This window comes from Grus americana, chromosome 6, assembly GCF_028858705.1.
Source record: "Grus americana isolate bGruAme1 chromosome 6, bGruAme1.mat, whole genome shotgun sequence".
In the NCBI taxonomy this organism is placed as follows: Eukaryota; Metazoa; Chordata; class Aves; order Gruiformes; family Gruidae; genus Grus; species Grus americana.
Window position 1 is genome coordinate 23,068,230 of NC_072857.1, and position 25,927 is coordinate 23,094,156.

A 25,927-nucleotide genomic window follows, 5' to 3' on the forward strand; every position below is an offset into this window, starting at 1 on the left:
AAAGAGAACTGAATTATCAAATCCACCCATAGTAACAGTAACCAAAATACACTCAAAGTCCTGCATATGGAAGACTTGCTATATTCCATATAGGACAATTTTTCAACCATAGCAGTTGAACTAATTCAAGATTTTCCTGTCACCAATACATAACCTAGATTCTGTAGTGGATATAATTGCTTAAAGGAACCTCTTTGCAATAGGCATAAAAAGTGAGCTGAGAAATAAGACTTTAGAAACGCGAGCTTTCATGTTCAGACAGACTCCTGAGACCCCTCATCTACTGGCAAATAAAGGACATTCACATGGTGAACAAGCCACAGGTGATTCTGTCACTACACTGCCACTTTATCTCAGACCACCCTGCACCAGCGCTATCTGTCACTGGCATCACCAGAATAGAGAATCTGAATTTCACTTTATGGGAGACAGTGTGGCTTGGAATGGCTGACAAAGTTATTGCTGCCAGCTGCATGTCCTCCTGCTCCAACAGCCCAGATAGCTACTTGGGAATCACTTGTTGAATCACTGCAATTCAGAACCAGCGTTTTAACGCAACTCATCACCAGTGTCAGATTGCCATAAATGCTGAGCTGCAAGAGGTAGCCATTCAGCAGCTGATTTGTAAAAAGCTCAGCTGTCTGCGTGCCAAGCACAGAGTGGGCAACTGGGAGCAGAACGCAGCCCAAGCCAGGCTATGGCCACTTGGGAATCAGAGGCCTTGGATGTCTTGATAGACACCCCATAAGCTTTTAACACAGACTGAAAGAGAGAGAATTGGAGAATTTACCACCTAAAAATAATTTCATAATTCCACAGTTAAATTACTTAGTCAAGGCTTTTTCAGGAGTGAACATATGTATTCACAGTAAGGAATCCAAGTGTCTATACATGCTCATATCTACAGCCATCCTTCAATATGACATCTAATATCTTCTTTAGGCACATACTCAATAGTCTGCCCCATTTCTATCCTAGCAATACAGCACATTTCACTTGTTAGGAATCTGTTTAAAGTGTATTATTCTTATTTTTCATATGCGACTACATGTAAACATTCACTTAACTTCAACAATTTTATTGTGTATATCACTTCTACCTACCTGCCTCTGGAGTTCTGCCAAGTTGTAAGGTAATGCACCTTCAGCCAGCGGTGCTATTCTCTCGATATCTGCCAAAGTTAAGCGCCTTTACACAAGACAGAGAAAAGCAAATTACTGTTAGCTAAAACATCAAACTCATTCAATACAGTGTTCCTGGCCACACCCCACAGAATACATCCTGAGTTAAAAAAAAAAACCACCTGTCATATTTGAATGCACGTCTAAGAAGTCTGCTACACTGCAATAAAGAATCCTTGGAGTTAAAAGGGCATTCTCTTCTTGTAGCTCACAAGTGGAGAAAAAGGGAGCTGGGATTATTAGCAAGTTCTTGATTATTAGTAATAAAGGATATAATACACAAGTTAAACTATTTATAGGTATTCCTACCTAAGATTTCACATGCATTAAAGACCCATGCAAAACATCGTCAATACTTCAAGTTAATAATACCAGTGTATTGCAGCCTTTTGGGACTACTGTAATGTATTTTGTATTTTATATGTATACCTATAATAGAATAATTAATAATTGTGTTTGATGTACACAATTCACTTACAAAACCCATGCATACACCAATGACAGTTGACATTGAATAAATTACTGTAACGAAATACAATGGAACACACAACTTTTTAAAATTAAGATGAAAATGAGCAGTGTTCACACAGAAAACAGCAAAATAATGATTGTAAAATGATAAAATTATTGTTACCCAGTAACACTGTATAAATCTGCAAGTTGGTAGAGAATATCTATTTCCAGTGGTGTAACTTGTCCAAATCGTATTGCAGAGTGAGTAAATTCCTCTGGATTTAAAAGGGAAAGAGAAATAAAGCAATTGTGTTATTTGTCAAATTTCCTTTTTAAATGCTCACAAATAACTTTAATACCATAAAAATGCAATCTATCACCGAGAAGCAAAATCCACAATGCAAAGGGAAAAGATATCTTTAGAAGAACATCTATCTTGAAACAGGTCTTTTCAACACAGAGCAAGTCTGACTCCATGAGTCTGATTTACAGTAAGAATTCATCCAAGTCAACAAAAAAATCTCATATTAGCAAGCTTAATAAAACCACACCCACGATTTGTGATTCTTGGTTTTGAAGTTCTGCAAAACACAACAGAACAGAATAATGGTCCATTATTCACAGCATTAAGGGCAACTGACTCATCTATTGCCATCATGCCCACATTTCTTTCTCTGCTAGCTCTGAATGACCCCAAGCTTAGGTATTTATCTAGCCAAATTACATGGCATAACTAGCAAGCTACAGCAAAGAAGTCTGAGCAGTGAAAACACAGTAGCTTTTTTCCACAACACAAATCCAAGCAAGATGTATTCATGCATCTGCACCAAAAAACACTGCTAGGCAATTTGTTACCACAATTTGGAGGATGAGGACAGGCATTTTATGCTTTCCGTTACAAGCAAAAGTATGGAGAGCATATGAACATAAGCCAAACAAAGAAGAAAAACAATGGAACTTGGCATGGTTTTTAATCACACATAGGCTTGGCTGATCCCATCCATACAGGTAAAAAAATCAGTGATAAAATCTGTCATAAAATGACTACAAAAGCAATCCACTCACAACTGTGGCAAGACTGAAATATGGCAAATTTTCATATGCACAGGGATTAGCTACGTCCCAACAGACATAAATGATATATGAAACCACTCAGACAAGTAAGCACTAAGAAGTTATAAATTATTGCCATTTTTCTAAAAAAGATTTAATCATGGATAAAGTAATTAGAGCTAAACCAACATGGAGATAACTGATGATGGATTTTCAAACTTAACCCATTCTATCACATTCCCTAGGAACTTTCTATCTCTAAGCAGCCATGCATCTCTTTCAAGGAGTGGTAAAATCCTCAATAATATACTGACTTGCAGTTATCCGTTCAAATTAATAAGGTCAACAGGGCTCCTGCCAGAATCTCAATTCTTCTCCTTAATGAGCTAGCTGAAAATCATTACTAACCTGTGAGGATGAAAATCATCCTTTAAACATTTTCACAGTAGCCCTAAGCTTGCATACTACTGCAGCTTCTGACTTGCTTTAACCCATATGCAACACCAGATTACAAATTGGACAGAACTAAAAAATTAATAAAATGTAGGAAATATACTTTACCTTTTGTGACTTCAACATCTTTTCTTGTACCTGCTATGTTGCTGTATATCTTCCTAACAAGATCCATGTTATTCAAAAGGCCATTAAATGCATTGAAATAGGAGAAGCTGACCTGATGTGAAACAGTCCCACCAGCTACCTTTAAAAATTAAATGAATGCAGTTAAGTGCCTTAAGCCCTTCTACAACATCTTATTACAAATTATAGAAACATACCTTTGTGCAAATAAGGAAGGAATTACAGATATCTTTCTATTCCTGCAATTTTAAGATATTTTTAATAGAAACATGAGGGAAGAATTATTAGACAGGATAGTATTTTTTGGTAAAAAATTAACATTAGGAAATGATCAGGAAATAATCATCTAAGTAGATTATTATTCAATTTATCTGATACACACACTAAATGTGTCACTGAGTATTTTTCTAATAGAGAAATACATATAAATGCTACTTTAGATAAAGGCACTAACTGACTTCTTGCATCACGTACAGCAGTGACCACTTATTTCAAAGTCTAAAGTTAGTGGATACTATAAATTTTACAGAAGACAGTATGTCTTATTGGTTAGGCAAGGCAAGATTTATAGGTAAAATAGTAAGATAAAAGTTATTACTTTATATTTTATGTAACTTTCATTCTTACATACTTTTGTATAGTATATATACTTTTAGTTCATAACTTTTATGTCATTTACTTTACCTACAGATCTTGCCAGACTATCATGGCTGTAACCATTCTACCTCTAGAATCTATATACTGATTTTCCAAATTCTGATCTGAAAAAGAAAAGAAGAGTATATAAAAGGACAGAACTGTAAGTAGTCTCCACCTTTGGAGATCTGTCATATACTCAAATACAAAAATCAGACGCTTTTGTCCTAAATGAATGTTCTTTCTGTGTCAAGTACAGTTTGCATTGCTTTAGAGGAAAGTATAGTAGATTAACACACTGTTTCCAACGGCACTTTAAGCATGTAAACCAGACTGCCAAGCTTTCCCACTACTGCAGCCAAGGAGTGCTGCCATGTTTCACCGTGCCCACTCTATTATGAAGGTGATAATCTCTAGCACCAAGGCAGTGATAAACAGGTAGAAGACAAAGTGGGAGAGAAGCAGTAACATACAATTTTACAGCTATTAAACTCTGAATTCAAGGCACTTTTCTTTACACTTACCGAAACTAAATTTTCTTCCACAAATGGAGTTAGCATATGTGAGCGAAGAGTAACCATGATGTCATTGAAGTCCAGCCCAGTTATCATACCACTTTTATTTTTGTCCTTCAATGCAAAGGCTTGTCTTGCATGTTCTGACTGCAGCTCCTAGAATGAATATTCAGAAATAGCAGATTAGAAGCAAATTCTGTAACTCACTGTTCACAGAACTCTCACTAATTTAATATTCCTACAGCATGCCTCAATACGTCTGTGCATGTAGACCACAGCACAACTGAAGTTTAAACTTAAAGGCCAGCTCAACTAAAACAAGAAGTCTGCATAGTGGTTTTATCCATAGATTCATTCCTCTGTCAAAGAAAAGCCTCAATTCAACTGTAAGAAAATATGCACTTTCACTAAATGATTTGAGAAAGAAACTTCACATACCCATGTTCGGTCTGCTATCTGTTCCTTTATTAAATACTTAACTGCTAGAGAAACTTCTGATATTGATCTTAAGGACTCAAAGTGAGCCGATCTCTTACACATCCAAGATGAAATATGACTGGGCTATTATAAACCAACTCATTGAAAAGCACTTGAAAATAAACAGGAGGACAGTGAAAATTATATAATATAGATTTAGATTGCCCCCAACAGCTACCTCCCATAATGTCAGAAATGGTCACTCATTTCAGGCAATTTAAAACTCCTATACAATCTGTAAAAACCTTCATATAAAGCACACTGCAGTAACCTAACCTCAAAATAATAATGATGGTTGTAAATTCTATGTCCAGAAAAAGTTGTTTCCTTCTATTCAAGCAAACAATAAAGCACATTCAGCTGTCATTCAGATCTCTAGAAGCAGCTAAAATAATAACCATGTTCTGACAGACAATAAGAAGAGGGCAAACTATCTAGCTTATATCACCTCTACAGTAATTTCTCAAGTCTTATAACCTCAAGATCAAGGTTTTCTAGATCAAGGTGCAACAAGCCTGCTCTGATCCAAGTCCCAAACCCCACAAGATGCTGTTAAACCAAATGAGAAAACCAACCTGATCTAAAAGGAGAGGCAACAATATCCATTACTGCAGCCCATACAACCCTTCCCTACTAAGGGTTTTTATTATATGATGACAGTAAGAGGTTACTGTATCTTACATGACAATATCTTGGAACAATAAACATAAAAACAGAACAGGTATTTATCACTTTGCTCTGGGTTCATAACAAAAATATTCTTCTCACTAGCAATCTGTGTTTTTTCCACATTTGTGCCTGGGATCACTTAAAATACATAGTGTCAAATGCAGGACACAGTTTATTCCTTGAAAGTAACATCAACTTACGCTGCAGCCTTGAAAGACTGTGCCGAACTCCACTATCTCAATTTACAATATAGACTTCAGATCCTGTCTAGTTGGACATGTTTTTCTGGAATCTGCTCTAGATCTATTCTTACCTTGACAATAATTACAGATTCTACAAAAGCACATCTGTCACTCCGTACTTTTAAGACTGCATATCCAAAACTATTTAGTACCAAAGGCCAACTCTGGAAGTACATAGTCTTTTTTTTTATTCATGTCTCCTAGACAGAAAACTGTAAGTAATATCATGACGCAATCACTGCATGTTAATTTATGGAACTCAGTGCAATGACCTATAATTCTGCAAACTCCTTTCTCACGAGTTATAACGTACATTTCTCCTACTTTCCTCTTCCTACAGCCCTTATAACTGATGTCTTCCTCTACTTCCTTCTAGTATCATGTTCAATTCATAATATGATTTTACCGTAACTTTTTGGCTTAGCATAAAGTCCAGTTCTAGGAGCGAGCTCCTTTAAAGCCTAATCCCTAGAGGGTCTTTCAGCAACATCTCAGGAAAGCAGATTTGCCTCCTGCAAAGTTGGCTGCATTTAAGACCAAACTCCCAATATATGTGTGGTAGCACACACACCAGTGAGAGCAAAAAAGGGTAAGTATTAGGATAACATTTATAAAACCAAAAGAAATGTTAAGGAAGCTAAAACCTTTATATGGGAGGTTACACAGTTAGTAATAATTGGTTATATTAAGGATGCAATCTTTCCCTGGTAGAGGTTAGTTTTGCTATTAAATTCCTATGACAGAAAAAGTGGACCCTCAATCTAGTTTAACAACAATCAGTAAAATGGTTCATTTCATTAACAGTATATTTAGTCGCATTCTTTCATAGGATAGTATAGTTAAAGCACAATGAGTACACACTGCTAATAGAACTGGTATGGAGAAATAACAGTTCATCATAACTATCAGAATTAGTATCAGTCAGTGATTATCACTACCAGAATAAGCTCAAAAATTATAACGGTATTAGTGTATTATAAGAAGTGAAAATGAATTTCAGTTCTACTTTGGAAGAAGGTTAATAACTGACCTGAAGAAACTGAGTGAACTCTGAATAGTTAAGATGCTTCTTCCTGTTATGTCCAAAATGCAGTCGAATGAACTCACAGTCCCAGTTGAAGGGGATTTGAAGATGAATAAGAGTTTGTTCAAATATTTCTTTGACATTTGCTTTGGGGGAGGGAAAAACAACAAGTGAGCTTTGGGATACAGTAAGTCTACAAACATTCCAGGAAGGATACAAACAAATAATGTTCTAAGCAGCTTTAAGAAGTGTTTTAGTTTGTTAAGAATAATTGCTAACCGAACCTTTATAGACCTGTATAAGAACACATTTGCAACACAACATGATACTTTCTCTATTACTGCATAAAACCTTGGAGTGAGTGTTTTATTTAGTTTTAATTAAGAAGCAATTTCCCTCATACATGACAAATAAGAGCTATTTTGCATTCTGATATAAAAATCAATAGTGGTTCTCCGTCTCTGCTAGGAGTCAAATTAAGCCCTTTATCAAGAGCACGAATACCTGCATTACAATCTCACGCAATATTTGTCATACTAAGTATGGTTTGATTGAAACTTGATTATTACAATCACACTGTCTGAATATGTCTATTGAAGATAGGTATAAGAAATGCCATCTAAAACATATCATTAACTCAGCAGAAAGCACCTTATTAAAAGCTTTTGATAAGGCCTTAGCACAAAAATCAAATCCTATAAAACATAATTGGTAGTCTCAGTTATTAAAATGTTTTAAGATAAGTGAAGATAGAGATGTCCTCTTTTAAATGAAGTAAAGAAAAAAACTGTCATTTCAGAATATGGAATTCTCTGTACTGTACACTGAAATCCCAATGCCAAACTTATTATATGAATTCAGTCAAAAACCTCATGTGAAAAAAAAGCATGCATTATTCATACACAGCATTGCCATGCTGCAAAACAAGCCTGGGTTTTGCGCAGATTATCCGACCACATAACCAGTATAACTGGACAACTATCCATACCACAGGAACACTTTTCAAAATCTACCTCAAAGTACCTGAATTGATGTGTTTTAGCAACTATTCTAGAACCTGCTAACAACCAAAATAAAATGTGGCATATAGCTTAAATTTAAAACAAAGTACAAAATATTTTAGCTGAAAACACACGTCTTCTTTTCTATGTTTAGAGTAAACAGTTCTGCTAAATGACAAAATGCAATGAAAACAACTTAATGCCATTTGATAACTCCATCAAGAGCTATCTACTTGCAGTAAATGTATTGCTTTCACTATGCTAGAGGACTACTTCATTCGTTCTTTCAATTCTATAGGCATTCTACTAGTTCTGGATCAAATCTAGGCAAATCACTACACGGCTTTATCCTTTCAGTGAGGATAGGAAGGGGAATGTTCAGAACAAATCGTCTCAGAACAGGGACATACAAAGTAGGATTCCTTGGCTAGATCACCTGCTTCACAGTTAGTTTGAGATTACATATTCAAAGGGCAGATTATAGCTAGGAAGTGATTTAACCGTAATTTAACCCTTACTTAAAGGTCAAACAGAGATTATGGTAAAAAAAAATGCAATTTAAACCATAGTTTCCACTCCAAGGTAGGCTAAACGAGTTGTTTGGGTAAACAAGAACGTAAAAAACTACCCTGACTACCGTAACTGTCTACTCATATCTATCCACCGTTATCAATGTGCAAGGTGAGGGTTAAGAAAATGAGAGATAAAGCACCCAATACATAGTGCTGAACTATTTTATTTTGCCATACTTCCATCGAAAGATTTGTCTGTAGTAGATTTATTCATCATTGCTAGAGATCAAGGAACCAGGAGAGGTAAATTTAAATCCCCCACCTACCACTGGTTTACGGCAGCTTCTGAACAAGCTACCTAGAGTATTCGTGTACAGCAAACACAGATCAGTGCAGCTCACTATTGAGCCTGCAAAATGGCACTGAACTAGGAACAAAAGACAGGCCTGCTTAATTGGATCTATTGACTTGGCTACTAATGTACAAACAGGGTGCCAACCAGTGACTACTTATACATCTGTAAAATGGACTTCTAATACACACTGAGTTCTCCTAATGAAAACTTAGGAAAGAACATGCTGAAGCAGCCAGAAAAATGTAAATTGTGTTTTCCATTGCTTCCAATGATTGCTTCTTTTAAACTTAGAGAAAGCTTTAAAAAGTCTCACTTTTTTCTTTTAAGAAATTATTCATACATGCTCATATAGACTGATCTTCCAATTATTTTTAATGAGACTTAAGCCCCTGGTCTTTACATAAGTCTCATTCACGCATTTAATTGTACACTTAAACAATCAAGAATCGGTTCCCTAAACTATTGATTTTTCCTTCTTAAAAACATCTACAACTAGTCATCAACACACCACAAGTCAAGATTCTTCAGCACATAAAAATAATAGTGGTAAATAAATTAATAAATTTATATTCAACAGTTGAGCGTCTTGGCACCTGAAGAATCCCAGTAGTGGCTAACTAGCTTTAAAAAACAATATCCAGATTAGCCTGTTGCTTCTCTGAAAACTGAGGTGCCTTATTAATTTTTCTTCCACAGGCAATCACTCACCATCAGTAATGTATACTGCATGTATTACAGTAGTCTGGGTTTAAGGATATGCTATTGTATCTAATGCTTAATTAATTCCATGTTGGCTTCATTTATTAAACATTTGGGGTACGGAGGCAAAACCATGTACCTATTGCGAATAACTGACACAGTTAAAGCCATTGAAACTTTTTGAGTACAATTTTCCAAAGCCATTTGGGATTCTCAAACATCTCTAGATAAGCACTAAAATTTACTACTTCTACCCAAGAGTAGAGATGCTTTCCTCACAATATATCAAGAGTACCTTTTTAATCCAATTTTGTTGGCTATTCTTTTATATTAAAGGAAATAGCCATCACCACAACTAACACCTCACGTGATGAGAAGCAGCAAACAGACAATCACATTTCAGAAATTATACATAATGTGACCATCACCAACACTTTCACCACTTTGAATTGTGATCAAATGTCTTATTTTTAATTTATTTTTTCACAGCAGAAGCAAAGCACTGACAACAAAGAAAACAGGTAACATAAAGGTAGAGATGCTGGTGGGGTTTGTCTTTTTTTTTTTTTTTTATCTCCCTCAGTCAAAACCCAGTAATGCTTCTAAATTAAGATAAACTACAAGTACTTCAAATTTCCAACAGAGCTATTCTGCAGGGGGCAAACAGCGAATTATTTTTAAACCCTTTCATTTTAGTATGACATTTTACAGAATGCATTCATTGTCCCTGTCAATACATGTTGCTCATTTACTAATGTCTTCTCCTACTCTCTGCTCACCTTTCTGCAGTAGAATTCTTTCCTACTGAGCTGATAACTTTCTTTCCAGGTTTATAGCAATACATTTTCTTCTCAGATAGGCATACAAGTCAGCAGCCTGATGACATACTCAACTTACCATCAGCCCCAGGAACAATAAACCTACTACTCTAGTGCACTAGTACATTACCTCCAAGGCGACATGCATTCTCTCAAGATTGCTTCAGAATTTCCCCACCCAATCATTTTAAGCAAATTATAGATGCCTGGAGCAGCTATCTGCAGGCAGCATACACATGACTGGCTCAGCCTCCATCAAACACTGTTACCTATCGGGCTCAGAAAAACGATATAAAAACCCCAAAGTTTTTAGGCAATACTGAATTTCGCAGGAGAAGGAATACTTTAAGTTACAAACACTATGATGTCTTGTTGATGGCCCATGGTGGGGATGAGTTCAGTACCCCAAGTAACCCTTGAGGTAGTACCTATTATTTTGACTTATCAGCTTTCCCAAGAAGCAGGGTGGAAACCCCACTCAATTCCAGTGCCATCAGCCTGTTAGCAGAGTTTGCTGTTCCCTATTACCAGTGATGGAACATCAATTGTGCTTGTTAGAGACACAAAAACCTAAATGTGATAGTTTTAAATACTAGCATAAGTATGCTAAAGGTTTGTTGTTTAATAGTTTTGTTTTGGTTTTTTTTAAATCTGTCTACTGAAGTCATCTACAGACCCATTTGTACATATTTCAGCCTTAATGTACATATGCATTTTAACATATTCTATGTTGCTATTTTTCACTATTTCTGCTAACAGCAAATTTTACATATTTTCACTTTCAAGCATAAAATAAAAAAAAATCAGTTAAAGGCAAAAAGACTTTTTTTGTAGCACCTTATGCAACAGAAGTATATTAAGAGTGATCCAAATGTAAATAATACAATAACTACTTTGACATGAAAGCGAAATGACAAGTGGCAGGAAAAGTGAGAAAGCTAATCTAGAAATAGTTACATTGTATTTCTACTCTTATTTTAAAAGGATTAGTAATTCTGTTTAAGATTAGTGACAGCCATAACAACAAATTGCCAATATATATAATTTTAATGTGGAGTTCTCCTTTTCTGTTCCCTCTTGCTGAACTATGGCTTTAACCTTATACTATATTATTATTATTATAAAAAAATTAGGGGCTCCCATCTTGCCCTGTTCATAAGTGTTTAAAACTGTGGTTTAAACCTGAAATAATCATACAACAGAAAAGGAACAAACAAAACACATGAGGACAAAAGAAACTCATAACATACAGTGATGTTTCCTACATTATCTATATGCAGTAAGCAAAAGACATATTGAAAACACGCAACTAACGTATGGCTACCAGGCAGCCAAGAAAAATAGCAGTTCTAGTTTACAGTACACTTGATAAAAACAGGGTGTTTTTCTTATATCCTCAGATCTGTAGCCATGAGATTATAAGATTTTTTTTCTGTTTACATTTTAAAAGGTTTCTAGCCTTTATGGTTGCAAACAATATTTTATAAAGCAGAACTCTTAAGATTAAATCGAAATTTTCAATCCAAATGCTCTTTCGGAAATGAGGGAGGAGTGAGTACTAGCGGTGATCTGTTTTTCTTGAAAAATAATAAATACTCAAAAGCAAAGAACTGTAACAACATATATTCCACTCCTTTCTCTTGTTCTTCTCACTCACCTTCTTCCAGTGTTCTCAAGCTCTCTGTCCTGATTAAGGGAAATCTGAGCTTTCTCTCCCAGATCAAAATTTAAGAAAATAGATGGATGAGATTTCAGTATCACTGTATATCCAACTTCCAAAACTATTACATTGATGTTTACTATTTCAGTTCATCACTATCATGGTCATTTCCACATAGTTGCATTACTAGGATTGGATCCTTCCAAACCCCTTGCTCCCCCCAGTGCCTTTAAAGAAGAGGCCATTATACTCTGTAAAATATTTTTAATTAGATTTTGAGCTGCAGGATGTTTTTAAAAGCCTTATGTTCAGTTCCATAAATATTTTCCAATTATCTCCAAAATAATGTAAAAATTCTGAATACAGAAGAATCACGAACATGAAGGCACTAAAACTGTTTCAAAATCTCATTATTTTAGCTCTGTCTTTCTATCCATACCAGCATGGGTATTTAACTAAAAAAGTGCCTCTGAAATTCCCCAGTTTGATTATCAGAGAATGGCTTTCTTTGTGGTGACTCTACAAGGAAGAACAGCTGGAAAAAGCCTTGAAATTGTACATGCCAATTAAAAGTGATACAGTCCAGATCACCGTATGGTTTGCCAAAGGGATAAATTACAAAGAATCCTTTTACTTCCAGTTAGACCACCTATTTTTGAGAGAAGTTTCAGTGATAGTCACAGACTTCACCTTTTAACCAGTCAGGATTATCTACTTCAACACTGAAGCAAACCAAATAGCTTGAGCAGATTTAACATTCAGGTTTGCTTTAACCTGAATTCAGGTTAAAAGACCTGTGCAGAATAGCAATAAAAAGAAGTTTCCTTGGTACAAGAGCATTAATTTTATGGAGTCCTTTTAAATATTTCACTTATGTTAAGTAGCTTTAGTTAATTACATCCCATGATCAAAAAAGGAAAGTGGTTGTCAGTCTTTCCTGGCTACAGATAGCAACCCATAACAAGAAAGACAATGCATGGGGAAAAAAAAAAAATCATCACTTTATCAGTTTTAGCTGTTACCTTTTAAATATCTGATAGTTAAAGCAATATTGTAAGGGCTCATCAGCAACGCATTTCCCATCAAATATTCACCTAGGAATCATTTATGAAGATGTACAAGCATTTGATCAGGAGAAGAAATGCTTTTTTTCTGTTTCTCCATGATGAAAAAGTCATTTAAGCTATGCTATACTGTCACTTGTATCAATGGGTTATTAAAAATAGCCATTTTATTGCTTTTTATTCACCAAGCTGACAGCAAGTCCAGTGCAATTGAAACAGAGAGTACTGAGCATGCTGTACAGTTTGCTCATACAAAGTAGGTCCAATTTCATGTTCTTGCAATGGACCTACTATACAAATAATTGCAGCGTACTATCTGCACATTTATGGTAGTCACTCATACAGGATTTCTGGATGTCCAAAACTCTTGGAAAAATGTTCCAAAGCAGTAAAAAAGTAGATTATATTAAAGTGACAGAAGGCTTCCTGTTTCAACAGTCCCAATGAACATATGATATTGCACAAAGACATTAATTAGCATAGCATAACTGACAAGTATTTCTACCAAATAGTTTCTAAAGAATAATAAAGAGTTTCCTATTCAAGATTTATCAGCCTTATAAAAAAAAATTCAGCAAGAAAGATATGGAAAAATTTGTGCAATTTTCTGTTTCACAGTTCCTCATTTGTGTTGTTCTTTTAGCCTTTAATATAATGATGTACTCATAAAAATAACAATCCTTGATCTGACTGAGGAATTTGTACACAATCTGAAATTACTTTGTGTTCATTTATGGAACCAGCTATTTCAAGTATGTTCATGAGAGCTACAAAGTGCATATCCCCATTTTGTGAGATTATGAAATATACCATCATTAACATGGTCACACTGATTGTAGTGGTTTGTCTACTTCCTAATGACTACATTTACTGACTTCACCTTTACTTAAGTTCTAAAGTATTTTCTTTTCAAGATGTTGTGTATCCAAATTGCTTAGTATTTGACCCATCAGTTAACGATGTAATTTAACAGACATCATAAGTCAAGCAGTGTGTTTCCATAAAAAGACCTTTGCATTTTTTTTTTCAACAAGTTGCAACAATTTTCATAAGAATGAAATAGTACAAACAGCAAGTGGTTACAAATCCAAGCATAGTTTGTATTTTCTTTATTGAGAGTTTTATTCTTTTGGGTAGAAATAACATTTAATTCTCATTCCATTTTATTAAAATTCTTAGCATTGATTTATCTAATTTTCAGAAACATATGAAGTTTAAAAAAAAATCTAGTCCTTCATAAACTGCAATGTTAATAACAGTTACCAACATCATAAAGCAGTATAGTTAGCCTAAAGAATTTTATCGAATTACTATTTATGTGATTAGGAAAAAAAGTAACAAAACTAAAGTCCACATTTTCTTCCTAATTTTTCAAATATACGATCTAGTTGGAAGTTACACTCATAAAGTTAAAGTAAGATTTGCTCCTCAAGAAAAGGAAAGTTAAATTAGGAATTTAAACGATTAGACCTCCTTAATTTCTATATTGTGCTGTTAGTGTATCTAATGACAATTCTTCAAAGATATGGGGAGATCCAGAATACACTTTAAAAATCCCTCATTGTTGAAGGAGTTCAAAGCCCATGACATAGAATTTTACTTAAGACGACACCGAACAAAACAGCATTGTATTAACTACTTCAGGAACATGAAAAATCTTGATTCAAGAAGACAAAGCAAAATATATTTTGTTTCTGTGTATTTCTTAAGCTTGTATCACTTGAAAGAAAAAAAAAATGGTTTACTCATGCAAACTCTTAGGAAATGAGTACAGTACTGCACAATATGCATTTCTATGCACCAATGGTGAAGAACCATTATTACGATCTATCCTAATTACTTTTTTGAACTGTTTTTCTTTAGATATTCTTACCAAATGTTACTTCTCCATTGCCACTCTTGTCAAATAACTGAAAAGCAACAATGAATATTGCATCTGGAGTACACAAAACAGACTCAAATGCCAAAAATTCTTGATAGGAAATCAACCTACAAAAGGAAAATACAGAAGTTATAAAGATTTCAAAAAATTATTCATGATACCAATGATATTTTGTGTTTGATGCTCTAGAAAACTGTATGATCCAATTATTAAAATAAAATTCTAATATAAAAAAGTTGAGTCTACACACAAGTATTTGCTACATTTAAGTAGTTACTTAACCTTTATGCAACTCAGTTTCTTTCTCTATAAAAGGACCGAATTCTTCATATCCATCAACAACAAAATATAAATAATTCCTAGTGAATACCTACAACTTATTATCTTCTAATTGTAAATGTAAGCAGACAGCACTTAAAAATTAAGATATAAAAAACCCACAGAAATTCTACCATTATGAAATTTACAGGGCTGTCATTATATTACTAATTTATATATGTATTTCTACTGAGAAATAAAAGATACTTTAATGCAAGTGTGAGAATATACTATATATGTATTTTCTTATAACAACATATAACATTCATAAAAAACAAACAAGTTCAGAAAAAATTATACTTTACTATGTATATAGAAAAAATATTACACTTCAAATATAACATGAACTGCAAAGTCATGTACTTGAGGACAAGAAAAACAGAAACTATAAGAACATTTGGACATAAGGACAGTTAGACATGACCAAGGGAGGGAAAAATTTGAATGTAACAGCAGGTCACAAAATTCTGAGCTGTGTAAGACAGTCACCATACAGAAAAATGCAACTCAGAATGCATTAGGAAAGCAGTTTCTGTGCAAGACAAGGAAGCAGCAACATCCCCGGCTAGGGTTCCCACAACATCTCTGGAATGCTGCATAGAAATCTATGGCCTTGTGTTCAATGCATGTAAACTCAGACGTGAATGTATACACAGGTAACTTATTAGGATAATCATAAATAACTTTTCTAGAGGAACTCAGCTTATTCTGACTAACAGAAAAAACATTTAGAAGGGTTCCTAATGCTGAATGTAAGAACAGTTGCAGAAAGATAAACCCTAAGCCAGGAGAAGGTCCATAAAGATATTCAGAGCAGGCACATACTGTCGCCTTTCCAGAATACTGCAAGCAAAAGCCTTGGGTTTTAACAGCAAACTTGGTTTACTAAAACTACTGTGTGTTTTCACCCTTGTAAAAATAGGGGACTTAGCTTGATGACTTAGAATATTCCATCCAGTTACAAGTTCCTGAGTTCAGTTTACAGAAATAAATGATGGGATATCTGTTTTAGTATCAAATAAATTATCAATGGGAATAAGAATTTTAACTACATTTTTAAAATCAAACAAAAAAATTACTAGTTCTATAGATGTTGTTAAAACATAGAATATCACTGTAGATGATACATTTTCCTAGAAAAGGTACATAATTGATCTGAATTTAGTACTCTTCATAGGAGATCATTAGCTCATAGAGATTACTTCACATATATATGGCTTACTGCTAAAAAGCCAAGCATAAATTCTGTTCGCTACAGGGGAAAAAAGAAAAGCGAAAAAAAAATCAAGCCACACTATTCATTAGTTTATCTAGTCTTTCTCTGTCAAAGTACACATAAAGCAGAATTGAGATACTTTAAATAAGGTTACATATGTTAACATTCTTGCATATATGCATTATACAGAAAATACAGAACAAATGTTGTGATTTTGAAAGGAATTAAGATATGGCAAATACAGAATTATGATATTAATTTGTCATGCTTTAACAAGGAAAATCAAAGATGTGAGAATGGTTCTTCAGATGCAAAGTCAATTTCATCCAAAGGATAATCTTGATAAATAAGGGTTTAGTATCAGAGAAACAGAGTATCCTTTAAAATACTTGTAAATACTATCATTTCAAAATATACCTCGCATACAAGCATAAACCTGACATACAAATTAATTCCTAATCAGGAAGCTTTATAACTGACAGAATCGAGTGATGATCTCTGTAGAATGCATTTGTAGAAGCCTGAACCTGAAAGAAGCCGTCTTCACAGGTCTCATTTTAACAGTGCCTACAGCAAAAGGAGATAGACACATTCAATTTCCTTTCCATATATTCAACTCGCAATGCCTAAGAGCGGGGATATCCCCTGTGGTCCTCTGTTACCCACTAGGGTGGAGATAACAGGAGCTGGATTAAACAGAATGATGGAGCTTCCCACCCAATCGCTCCTCAAGTATCAAGTATCAAGTATTCAGTGAGCCCGCTGCATTACAGAGTCCATAACAATATCAAATCACTCACCTTTCATTTTATCTGTAACATTTTAAAAAATTTCCTTTCCTCTTATTTCTTCTGTACTGTTACCCTTCAAAAGCACACAAAGCAAGCCATGTGTTTACAATTCTTCTCTAGCCTTCCTTTTTTCCAACTACAACTCTTTGCTCTTCCCCCCGACCCCAACACAGCTTTTAGATGTTATGGATAGCTCTGTTGTGACTCTCTATTACATGAAACATCAACTCTTTCTTCATGACTTAGCTTAAGAACACACTACCAAATTTTAAGAATGATATGCTGATAAAAAGAGTAGCCAGAAACAAGCAACTAAAATGAAGAATTTTGAATGACTACTGTGAAATTTTGAAGGTTCAAAGGGAGAAGAAAATCTTTGATTTTAAAACTGCAATACCTACCAATGTTAATTGACTGATATAATTGGGAAGCTGGGTTTGGCACACATATATATATGATTCAGAGATAATGCTTATCCTCATTTCAAAACCAGTGCCTGCAGCCTGAAGACATAGGAATGCCTACAGCATCAGCAAAACCCCACTGTATTAAACAGCAGACAAGGCAGTTTAGGCCAAATTCTAATTCAGAGCTCATCACATTAATTTCTCAGAACATGCATTTGCAACAATGAGGAATAAACACTTTGAAAGTTAAGAGTCATTTGTTTTAAGAACTACCTTACAGACTTCCACTAAAGCAATCCAGTCTTGTACTGCAGTAATGGGAGAAGGCAATAGTACTCCGGAACAGTTAAGTAAGGATCAAGTTACCATCAGAAAAAAGTAAAAACAATGAGTTTTTTAAACATTTGCCTAGCGCCAGCCAGTTCCAAAATGCGCTTTTTTTCCTGAAGTGCCAAACTTAAACCTAAATGAAATAAAAAAATATTAACAAAGAAAGGTTACAAAGAACACTTTGAGTATTTATCTGAAGGGCAAGCAAGGCTAAAGAGAATATGATAGCAGATACAGGAATGAAATTTCGTAACAGAACCCAAAGCTTCTCATTGACTTGCTGTGTGACATTGGGCTGTCATTTAATTTACAAATGTATGTATGGAATAGGACTACTGATACTTCCTTGGACTTCACGAAGTAACTTTAAGTCCTTGGAAAGACGTAATGCATTCCGGAATTCAGTTGAAGATTACAATAAATATTCATGCTACAGATTAAACTCTCTGTGCAGATGATACAGTTATTAGTGTCTAGATTTTGATATATTACAGCTCACTACAAATGGAAGAATGTGAATGTAAAAGTAAATAAATAAACCAATTATGATAATGGGGCGATAACAACATCTTCACATGAAATACAGATTAGAGATAAATATAGATTAAAACATTTAAGAAAATAAGTTTCAGACAAGTATTCAGACAGCCAAACACTTTGCTCTGCAGACCATATGGTAATAATTCCCATTCTTACTGTTCCCATACAGAAGTAGATAAAGCACACTTACCCGTATTTGATTATCTCACTTCAAATACTACCCACATTTAGGAAAAAAAAAACAAACAAAACAACAAAAACTTACATTCACAGGGAAAGCAACAAAAAAGTGATGCCTCAATGTAAAGTTCTGTTGTGGCAATAAAACAAATTATTGATTTCTTACTGTAAAAAAAGATCCTTTTATAAGACATTTTCTGAAGAAATGCACACCGTAAAAGATAACCAACACCTTTCAGAGAAACAAGATATTCAACATGTTGGTTTACTAGTCCTCAATTAGACTATTATTTCAACAGATACATACAAAATAGCCTTTTCAATCCATAACAATGCAACAAACTGCAGCTGTGTATTGCAAACAGGTTATTTGGATTTATCAAATGTATTATCAAAATGCTGCAGCTTTATTAAAAAAAAAAATCATGTAACATTACATCAAACAGGAGATCCTACATTTGTCATTTAGTGTAAAATGTATACAGCATATATAATTTTATTTGTAAAGCACATATACTGTGCAAGCTGCTCAGGATACTATGCAAGCTAATAAAATATTCTAAAGTAGAACACAGGAAAACAAAAACATTTAAGTGATATCAAAGGTCAGATTTAGAGTCACAAATCCAAGGGAGTTAAGAAGCTTTCAATTTAAAATAAGTTACACCTATATATTTACAAACATGTTGTATACTATTTTAACAGCAACTTTCTCTTCTCTCTGAAATACCCAATCCCTTCTGTGTACTTGACCTGTTCTCTGATCCATCTTAACCGTCTCACTTCACTTTAACAATGTCCACACTTCCTACTACAATCCAAGGCCAAAGCTAGAAGCCTACATACAGCAAGAGAAAAGACTCTGAAGATCAGTGGGTTAGAGGGTACTACGTCAGTGGAGTGGACATTTTGTAAATTAGTTTCAGAGAACTGTCTAAAAGCAAGTAATATTATCTGTAAGCAGAATTGGAAAAGCTTTATGTAGTGTGACCTTATCTTGATTAGGCAAACACCTTCTTCCCTCATAGAGCCATTAGTGTCTCTCTTTCCTAAAAGACAGCTCTTTAAAAAAGACCTCAGTGGTTTGATTTGAATTGCGCACTACAGAAATAAGAAAGCTTTTCCTATTTCCATGTTTAATTACAGGTACTAATACATAGTATCTAATCATGGATGTGAGTATACAGAAAATAACTTTTCCAAGGCAACCATACTATGTTAAACCTATTTGCAGTTCAACTTCCTCTGCATTTGTAGTAATTGTTAAAACGCCATTAAAACAAATGTTAATTTTAAAAATGTATGTTAAACACCTTATTTTTCTCCATTTCCACAAATTTATAGTGTATTGTCCTTGAGAAAAAAAAACTATCTAAATAAGCCGGAAGTGTAATAAAAGCAATAATGTATTTTAGAAGATGCAATTATCAAACTCATTAACTCATGCATTTAACAATGTATTACAAGCTTCTTATGGAAAGCAAAATTCTCACCCATCCTTTGTCTGATCTGCCACTCCAGCCAACAGCTGCACTGTTTTAGGATTGTAACGTGGATCTGTATAAAGTCCAAGGTATTTCTGCACAAAATCTTCTGGGGTCATGTAATGCTCACCATCTTTCTCAACACTGGCATACTAGAGTGAAAATACAAAACAAAACCACACAAACAAAAAGGAATCCATTTAGATGCTAATTATCAGTGATTACCAAACTAGTATCTTTACTGACTGTCACTTAAAATGGTGCACCACTATCTGCACATAACAGCTCTGAAACTAAAGGGTTTGATTAAACTAATAGCATCACTGTACTAGTTGCATACCACAACAATCAGATTATCCCTGTAGAATTGGTGTGTTCACATAATGACCAATATCTTCTAATAAAAAGACAATTACATATTTTCAGAAACTGTCAGGTAATTGCATAAATTTATAAAAATTGCAGCCATGCTGTAGCTTTCCATTTACAGCTACACTGTGAAAACACAGCACATAAATTTTCTTACAATTTCTAGTAGCAGATATCTTCTGAGTAATTGCTCCTGATCGTTCTTATAGTTAGCTTGGAAAAATATATGTTATTTCTTTTCTCTTTTTGTGAAAGATAACTTTTCAGATTATTTTTTTATCCTGAAACTAATGGTTTTGGCATTCTTCATTTAAGTAAAAATTGACACACAGACAAAAAGAGTAGATTCCATGCCCTCAGCTATCCAGTTATGCTCTGTAATACTAATCTTGAACTAAGAACATGAGGAGGCAGCAGTAGAAAGCATCACAAGTGCTAAATAAAAGGGAAACGTATGATGGAAGTTCATACCCCTCAGATCTTGTTTCAAGATGGCAGTATAGCTGCAGGAAAAAAAATTTGTAATTTATTTATGATATGACAGTAATCTTAGAAATAAAACCTAAGTTTTCAGATTGCTAAGTTAAAGTATGTTTGCAACCTGGAACACAGGGAAGTAGCTCACAAAAGACTTTTAGTTCCCTTAACTACTTTGACCCAACCCAGTTTGATGACCAAGTTTGTTTCTCAGCATTTTTTCTCACATAACCTGTAAGCAAGCTTATTTAATAATTTAAAATCCATCTCTTCTGTTCACTCTCTACTGTACAGTCTACTTGTACATACAATGATTTAGATGCAGACCTTCAAAAATATACATAGAACTGCGTTCATTCTGAGAAAGTGAAGTTACAAAACTATACAGCTGTTTAATCAGAATTTTGATTTGCAATAAAAGTAGTGATTTTTAATTAATTTGTAAAAACGTAATTCGCCTTTCTAGGTTCTAGTCATTAGAAGATGACTACATAACTGTTCTCTGCAGAAAAAGAAATGGCAATGCCCCCCCAAGGCCTACAGTGCAACATCTATGCTAGTGAATTCAAACTTCAATTAATGGCCTTATCTGCAATTTGTAACTTTTCCACCATATACTGCAGTATCTTGATTCAGTTGACATGGCTTTATGTGAAAGAGTAATAAAATGAGACCTTACTCTGCCAGGAACCCACGGGAATTAGAATACTAACAATAAGACCCGTTAAGGTGTAATACTCCATTACGATAAAGGGGACAGTTCACATCTCATGCTTGTTTTGGCTGTATGCAACCCAACCAATTCAGTCAGGACAGTATTTCAGCGTAAAGGAGCTTGCATCAGCATCAATGCCTGCTAAAGCATCTCCTGTATCTCTTCCACAATACCAGCCCTTCACATCACTTCATCACCTCTCCCTCTTCCACCCTACAGCTATGATGACAGCCGTTTGCAAGACTGTACTGTAAACCAGATTATTGAACTAAACCAGAATTAAAATACATTATTTCTACAAAAATGGGAACACAAAACAGTGGACAGGAATTCTTTAATTCAGCACTGCTGCCAGCATGACAATATAATGAAACTGTGGCTTCACTGAATCAACTCAGAAAGGTTCTCTTCTCAGTCGTATACACAAGTGACTAAAAAATGCATTATGAAGCACGATTCTGCTGCAAGACATACAATCCAAAGAAAGTTTTATGTATGAAGGACCATCCAACATGCAGAGTATTGAGCATATAGAGAATAATGGAATTCAACCGTATGACAGTAGAGTGCATTTGAAAGAGTCAAAATCTAAACATCATCATATTTTTTTCTTCAGATACCAATTTATCTGAGTTTATTACAAATAGTGTATTGTTTTACAATAAATACTGTGTATGTGAAGTTTTGTTAATTATTTTTGTCTCAAAAAATTTTAACTGACAGATAAATTTTGCTCCATATGAGAAGGTCATGGTATTTTGAAAGAGCTTGGCAGCAAGCCAATAAATTAAGTCCTGGTAAAACTAGCTAAGCTATTCCCTTTTGGCACGCATTTATATTTGTCCTGAAGTTACCTTTTCACCATACAACTTAGGTCAAGAATCTTTTAGCACAAAATAGGCAATTGTAAATTACATCTTAATTTGCATATAAAACATAACACATCAATTAAATCTGTATTTTCCTGAGTCTTGAATTATAGCACTTTATAACATAAAATTCTTACTATACATTTATAGACCACCTCAGGTAAGCACTTGGTGAATTTGCAAGAGACTTTTTTTTAAACATCATCACATAACACGAACACACAATAACCCTATTCCATCTGTACAACATAGTGCTAGGTATCGCCACACTTCCAGAAACAATGCTTTCTTTGAAATATTGGTCAGTTTTCAATTTAAAGGGGTTTTCTATCCCAATTATTTTATCTAGGCAGAGGAGAAATAAGTTCCAAAACAAAAGAGACCTATGGGTACTCTTAATTTTTTTTTTTTTAAATTAAGCTACACTATGAGCAAGAGATTCAGGACATTTTTAAGTGGGGGGAAGGAAAGTTTCCTGTATTAAAATTGGAAATTTGTTTTGTTTCTTTCTCCACCTTGGTGGAACAGGTTCCAGTTGCATTCAGCAGGCAGGGAATAATTCGACTATATTCCCTGAGGTCTGACTGTGTCTTGCCTAAGAAAAAAGAACGAAGTCTCACTAAGAAATTGGATAAATGTTGTTCTACATAACTCTTTTATCCTTCAGTGAATTTCTATTTTGTTCTTTTATGGTTGTTACTGAACTCAGTGGTCAGCAAACACCTGAGAAGTAACTTACTTGATGGTGAATCAACATGAAATTTCAGTGCCTGCATTTCATAGTTAGAGGATTACATACAAACAATCTCACTTATTTTTAATACAAATCAAACTTAAAATTTTTAACAGTTCAAAATAATAAAAAGAAATATATAGCAAGCTTCAGAAATTCTAAGAGAAAGGTTTATATCAAGCATCCATTAAGATACAACTTAAACTGGATGGACAGAGAACAAGTATCACATTAGAGGATACACATGAACAGAAGGAAATTTAAGCACACTCTCTATGAATAAGGTGGATGACGAAGAGGCCTAGAGTTCACATCTTCCCTTGTGCCTGTTTCCACGGGAAGCCAAATTTAGGAAGGAATGCACGCCCTTTAGCTGAAGCTCACAGAACTGGCCAGCACCCTCTGCAAAGAGCACAACGTACCTGACCCCTGATCTGTGCAACACTATTGGTATTTCAGAACAAGACTCTGTTGGTCTTGGAACAACTTAGTCTTGGAAAGAGTGAGTTCTCTTTTGATTTTTTTAAAGTTTGCTTGCTATCTATCAAACAAAAAACGCAATTTCAAACTCAATTATAATAAAATATAATCCAAAAGAAATATAAACTCTCTTTCTATGCCAGTGGTGTATGTATTGTTTTGGGGTTTTTTTGAGATCTGCAAATCTCAGATATTCAAGAGGATACAGGAGAGCTTTTTTATTTTTCATTCCTCAGAGCACAAAATCTACAACCTAATTTGTATGTTTCTTTGAAGATTACAAGACAGACATTGAGAAGACCAAAAAGCTGTTGTAAAACCAGACTGTCTGCTTTTTAGGTCAATAAAACATGCAGTCAGAGAGACAATTCCAAGATCCAGTTGCACAATGTTCTTCCTCTCCACTTTTCTCTATATGACCAAAATCAAGGACTTCAAACAATTTACTTATTTCCAGAAGAAAGCACTTCTACTGACTGGAAGTCAAGAATCATAAAAAGTCCACATTTACAAGTTGAATAGAGTATTTTGATACCACATTTCACTTTTTTGTAATCAAACGTGCAAAAGTATCTTGCAAAAAGCTGGAAAAGAGTTGTGTGATGTTGGAGAACCACATTTTTGTATTGTATTAATATATATTTTAAAAAATAATAATTACATGTTGCTTATACTATTAACATACTCTACTGTATTCCTTACCCACAAAAGCTAAATGTCATGTCAAAAATAAATGAATCTGTGAGGGAAGATTTTTTACTAGAAACTAAATCCTGGGCTTTCACAGTTTGATTCCAGCATTCTATGTTTTAGCACTCAAGCACTGTTACCAGTGTAGACCAGTATGCAAAAGCAAAAATATGCCAAAGTTATTGCTGGGATATAACTTCTCTCTCTGAGGCAAAAAGGTGTCTCTGTCTACCTATCATATGTGGGAATTGTTAGATAATACTTCAGGACCGAAAGACAAATGTGAAAGATGAAATAATAGATTTTATTATTTACATTATTAGCTCTAACACTTTTATATTCTTTCTTTATCTTTTTCATAGATATCATATCAATGGTCCATCTATGGACCTGAAACATAACTGTTCTTATTTCATCTGCCCAACTCAAACCTTATGATCAAAGTTTAAGGACTGATTGGATTTTCCTCTCAGATTGTGCTTCAATGTAACTAAGGGGAGTGGAGAAAGCTTCATGTTGTTATTTATATATGTTTATTCTAAGGCCCTGCAAGGGATAATGTTATAAAAGAAATCAATTTTAAGTTCTAAAAACATTGCCAGTCGTCCATCCATTTGTACAAGGAACATATATAAACCCCAAGGACAAAACATACAGCCATGGAAGAAGTTTTTTAGAATCTTGTGAAGGTGTATTTAAAAAATAATGTTTAGTTATGGTTGTAATTATTTGCTTTATGGGAAATTAGAAAATACCTCTGAAAATTATTTCAGATTATCGTTTGGAAATGGTTAATCACAACTGGCATCAGGAGCAGTTTCTCCTCAATGCCTGAAGGCCCTTTCAACATGCCATGCCTGCAAAGTGAATTTCTAAGCGTCCCACAAGCATGACACACGCATGATGCCATGGCAAACTGCTGAAAGGCCAAAAAATAAAAGTCTGTCAATCAAACTTTCTTTTTACCTGCAAAAAAATATTTCGTAGTTCGGCAGGATCCGCTCTTTTGGTTGACTGCACCTGTAAACACAAGCAAGTTAATGCTTCGCTAGCCGGGCTACTGACAGAGCGTAGATAAAATACGGCCTCTGCACGGACAAGGGCAGCAACGCCGGGTCCCGTATCTAACGGAACTCAACTAGGACCCCTCCGCGCTTTCTGCGGGACTCCACAGCCTCCAGCGCCGATGACAGCTGTCAAACTCCGGGCTGCCTGGAAGAGGCGCGGCGCCCCGGCCCCACGCGACGCCAGCCGTTACCGCCCGGCGGGCCCAGCCGTTACCGCCCGCGCGCCGGGTAACGGCCCTCCGCTCTGCAGGCCCCGCCCGCCCCGGGACTCCCCGCGCCCGCCGGGCCCTCGGCCCGCGCCCCCCGCAGCCTCGCCGCTTCACCTCAGGAGGCGGAGGCAGGGCAGGCTGCGCTGCCCCTTCCCCGGGGCCGCCTCGCCATCACCGCCCCCGTCGGCGGCTTCCCCCGGCCCCCAGCAGCAGCTGCTGCCTCCTCCCGCTT

General features: G+C 35.1%; 1 protein-coding gene across 3 annotated transcripts in view; it reads right to left on the reverse strand.

The window, feature by feature from the left end:
- SLC25A12 (solute carrier family 25 member 12) overlaps nt 1-25,927 on the reverse strand; it is a 48,165-nt gene that overhangs the window by 21,589 nt on the left and 649 nt on the right. For 2 of the 3 annotated variants that reach the window (XM_054829300.1, XM_054829301.1), the window contains exons 2-9: nt 25,386-25,439; nt 20,096-20,238; nt 14,812-14,927; nt 6,836-6,975; nt 4,427-4,573; nt 3,249-3,387; nt 1,816-1,909; nt 1,104-1,188 (exon numbers count right to left, since the gene is read on the reverse strand). In XM_054829300.1, coding sequence (XP_054685275.1) covers nt 1,104-1,188; nt 1,816-1,909; nt 3,249-3,387; nt 4,427-4,573; nt 6,836-6,975; nt 14,812-14,927; nt 20,096-20,238; nt 25,386-25,439 — 918 coding nt within the window. Of the gene's footprint in view, nt 1-1,103; nt 1,189-1,815; nt 1,910-3,248; nt 3,388-4,426; nt 4,574-6,835; nt 6,976-14,811; nt 14,928-20,095; nt 20,239-25,385; nt 25,440-25,809; nt 25,886-25,927 lie in introns of those variants that run through there. The other variant, XM_054829302.1, reaches the window with a different exon arrangement.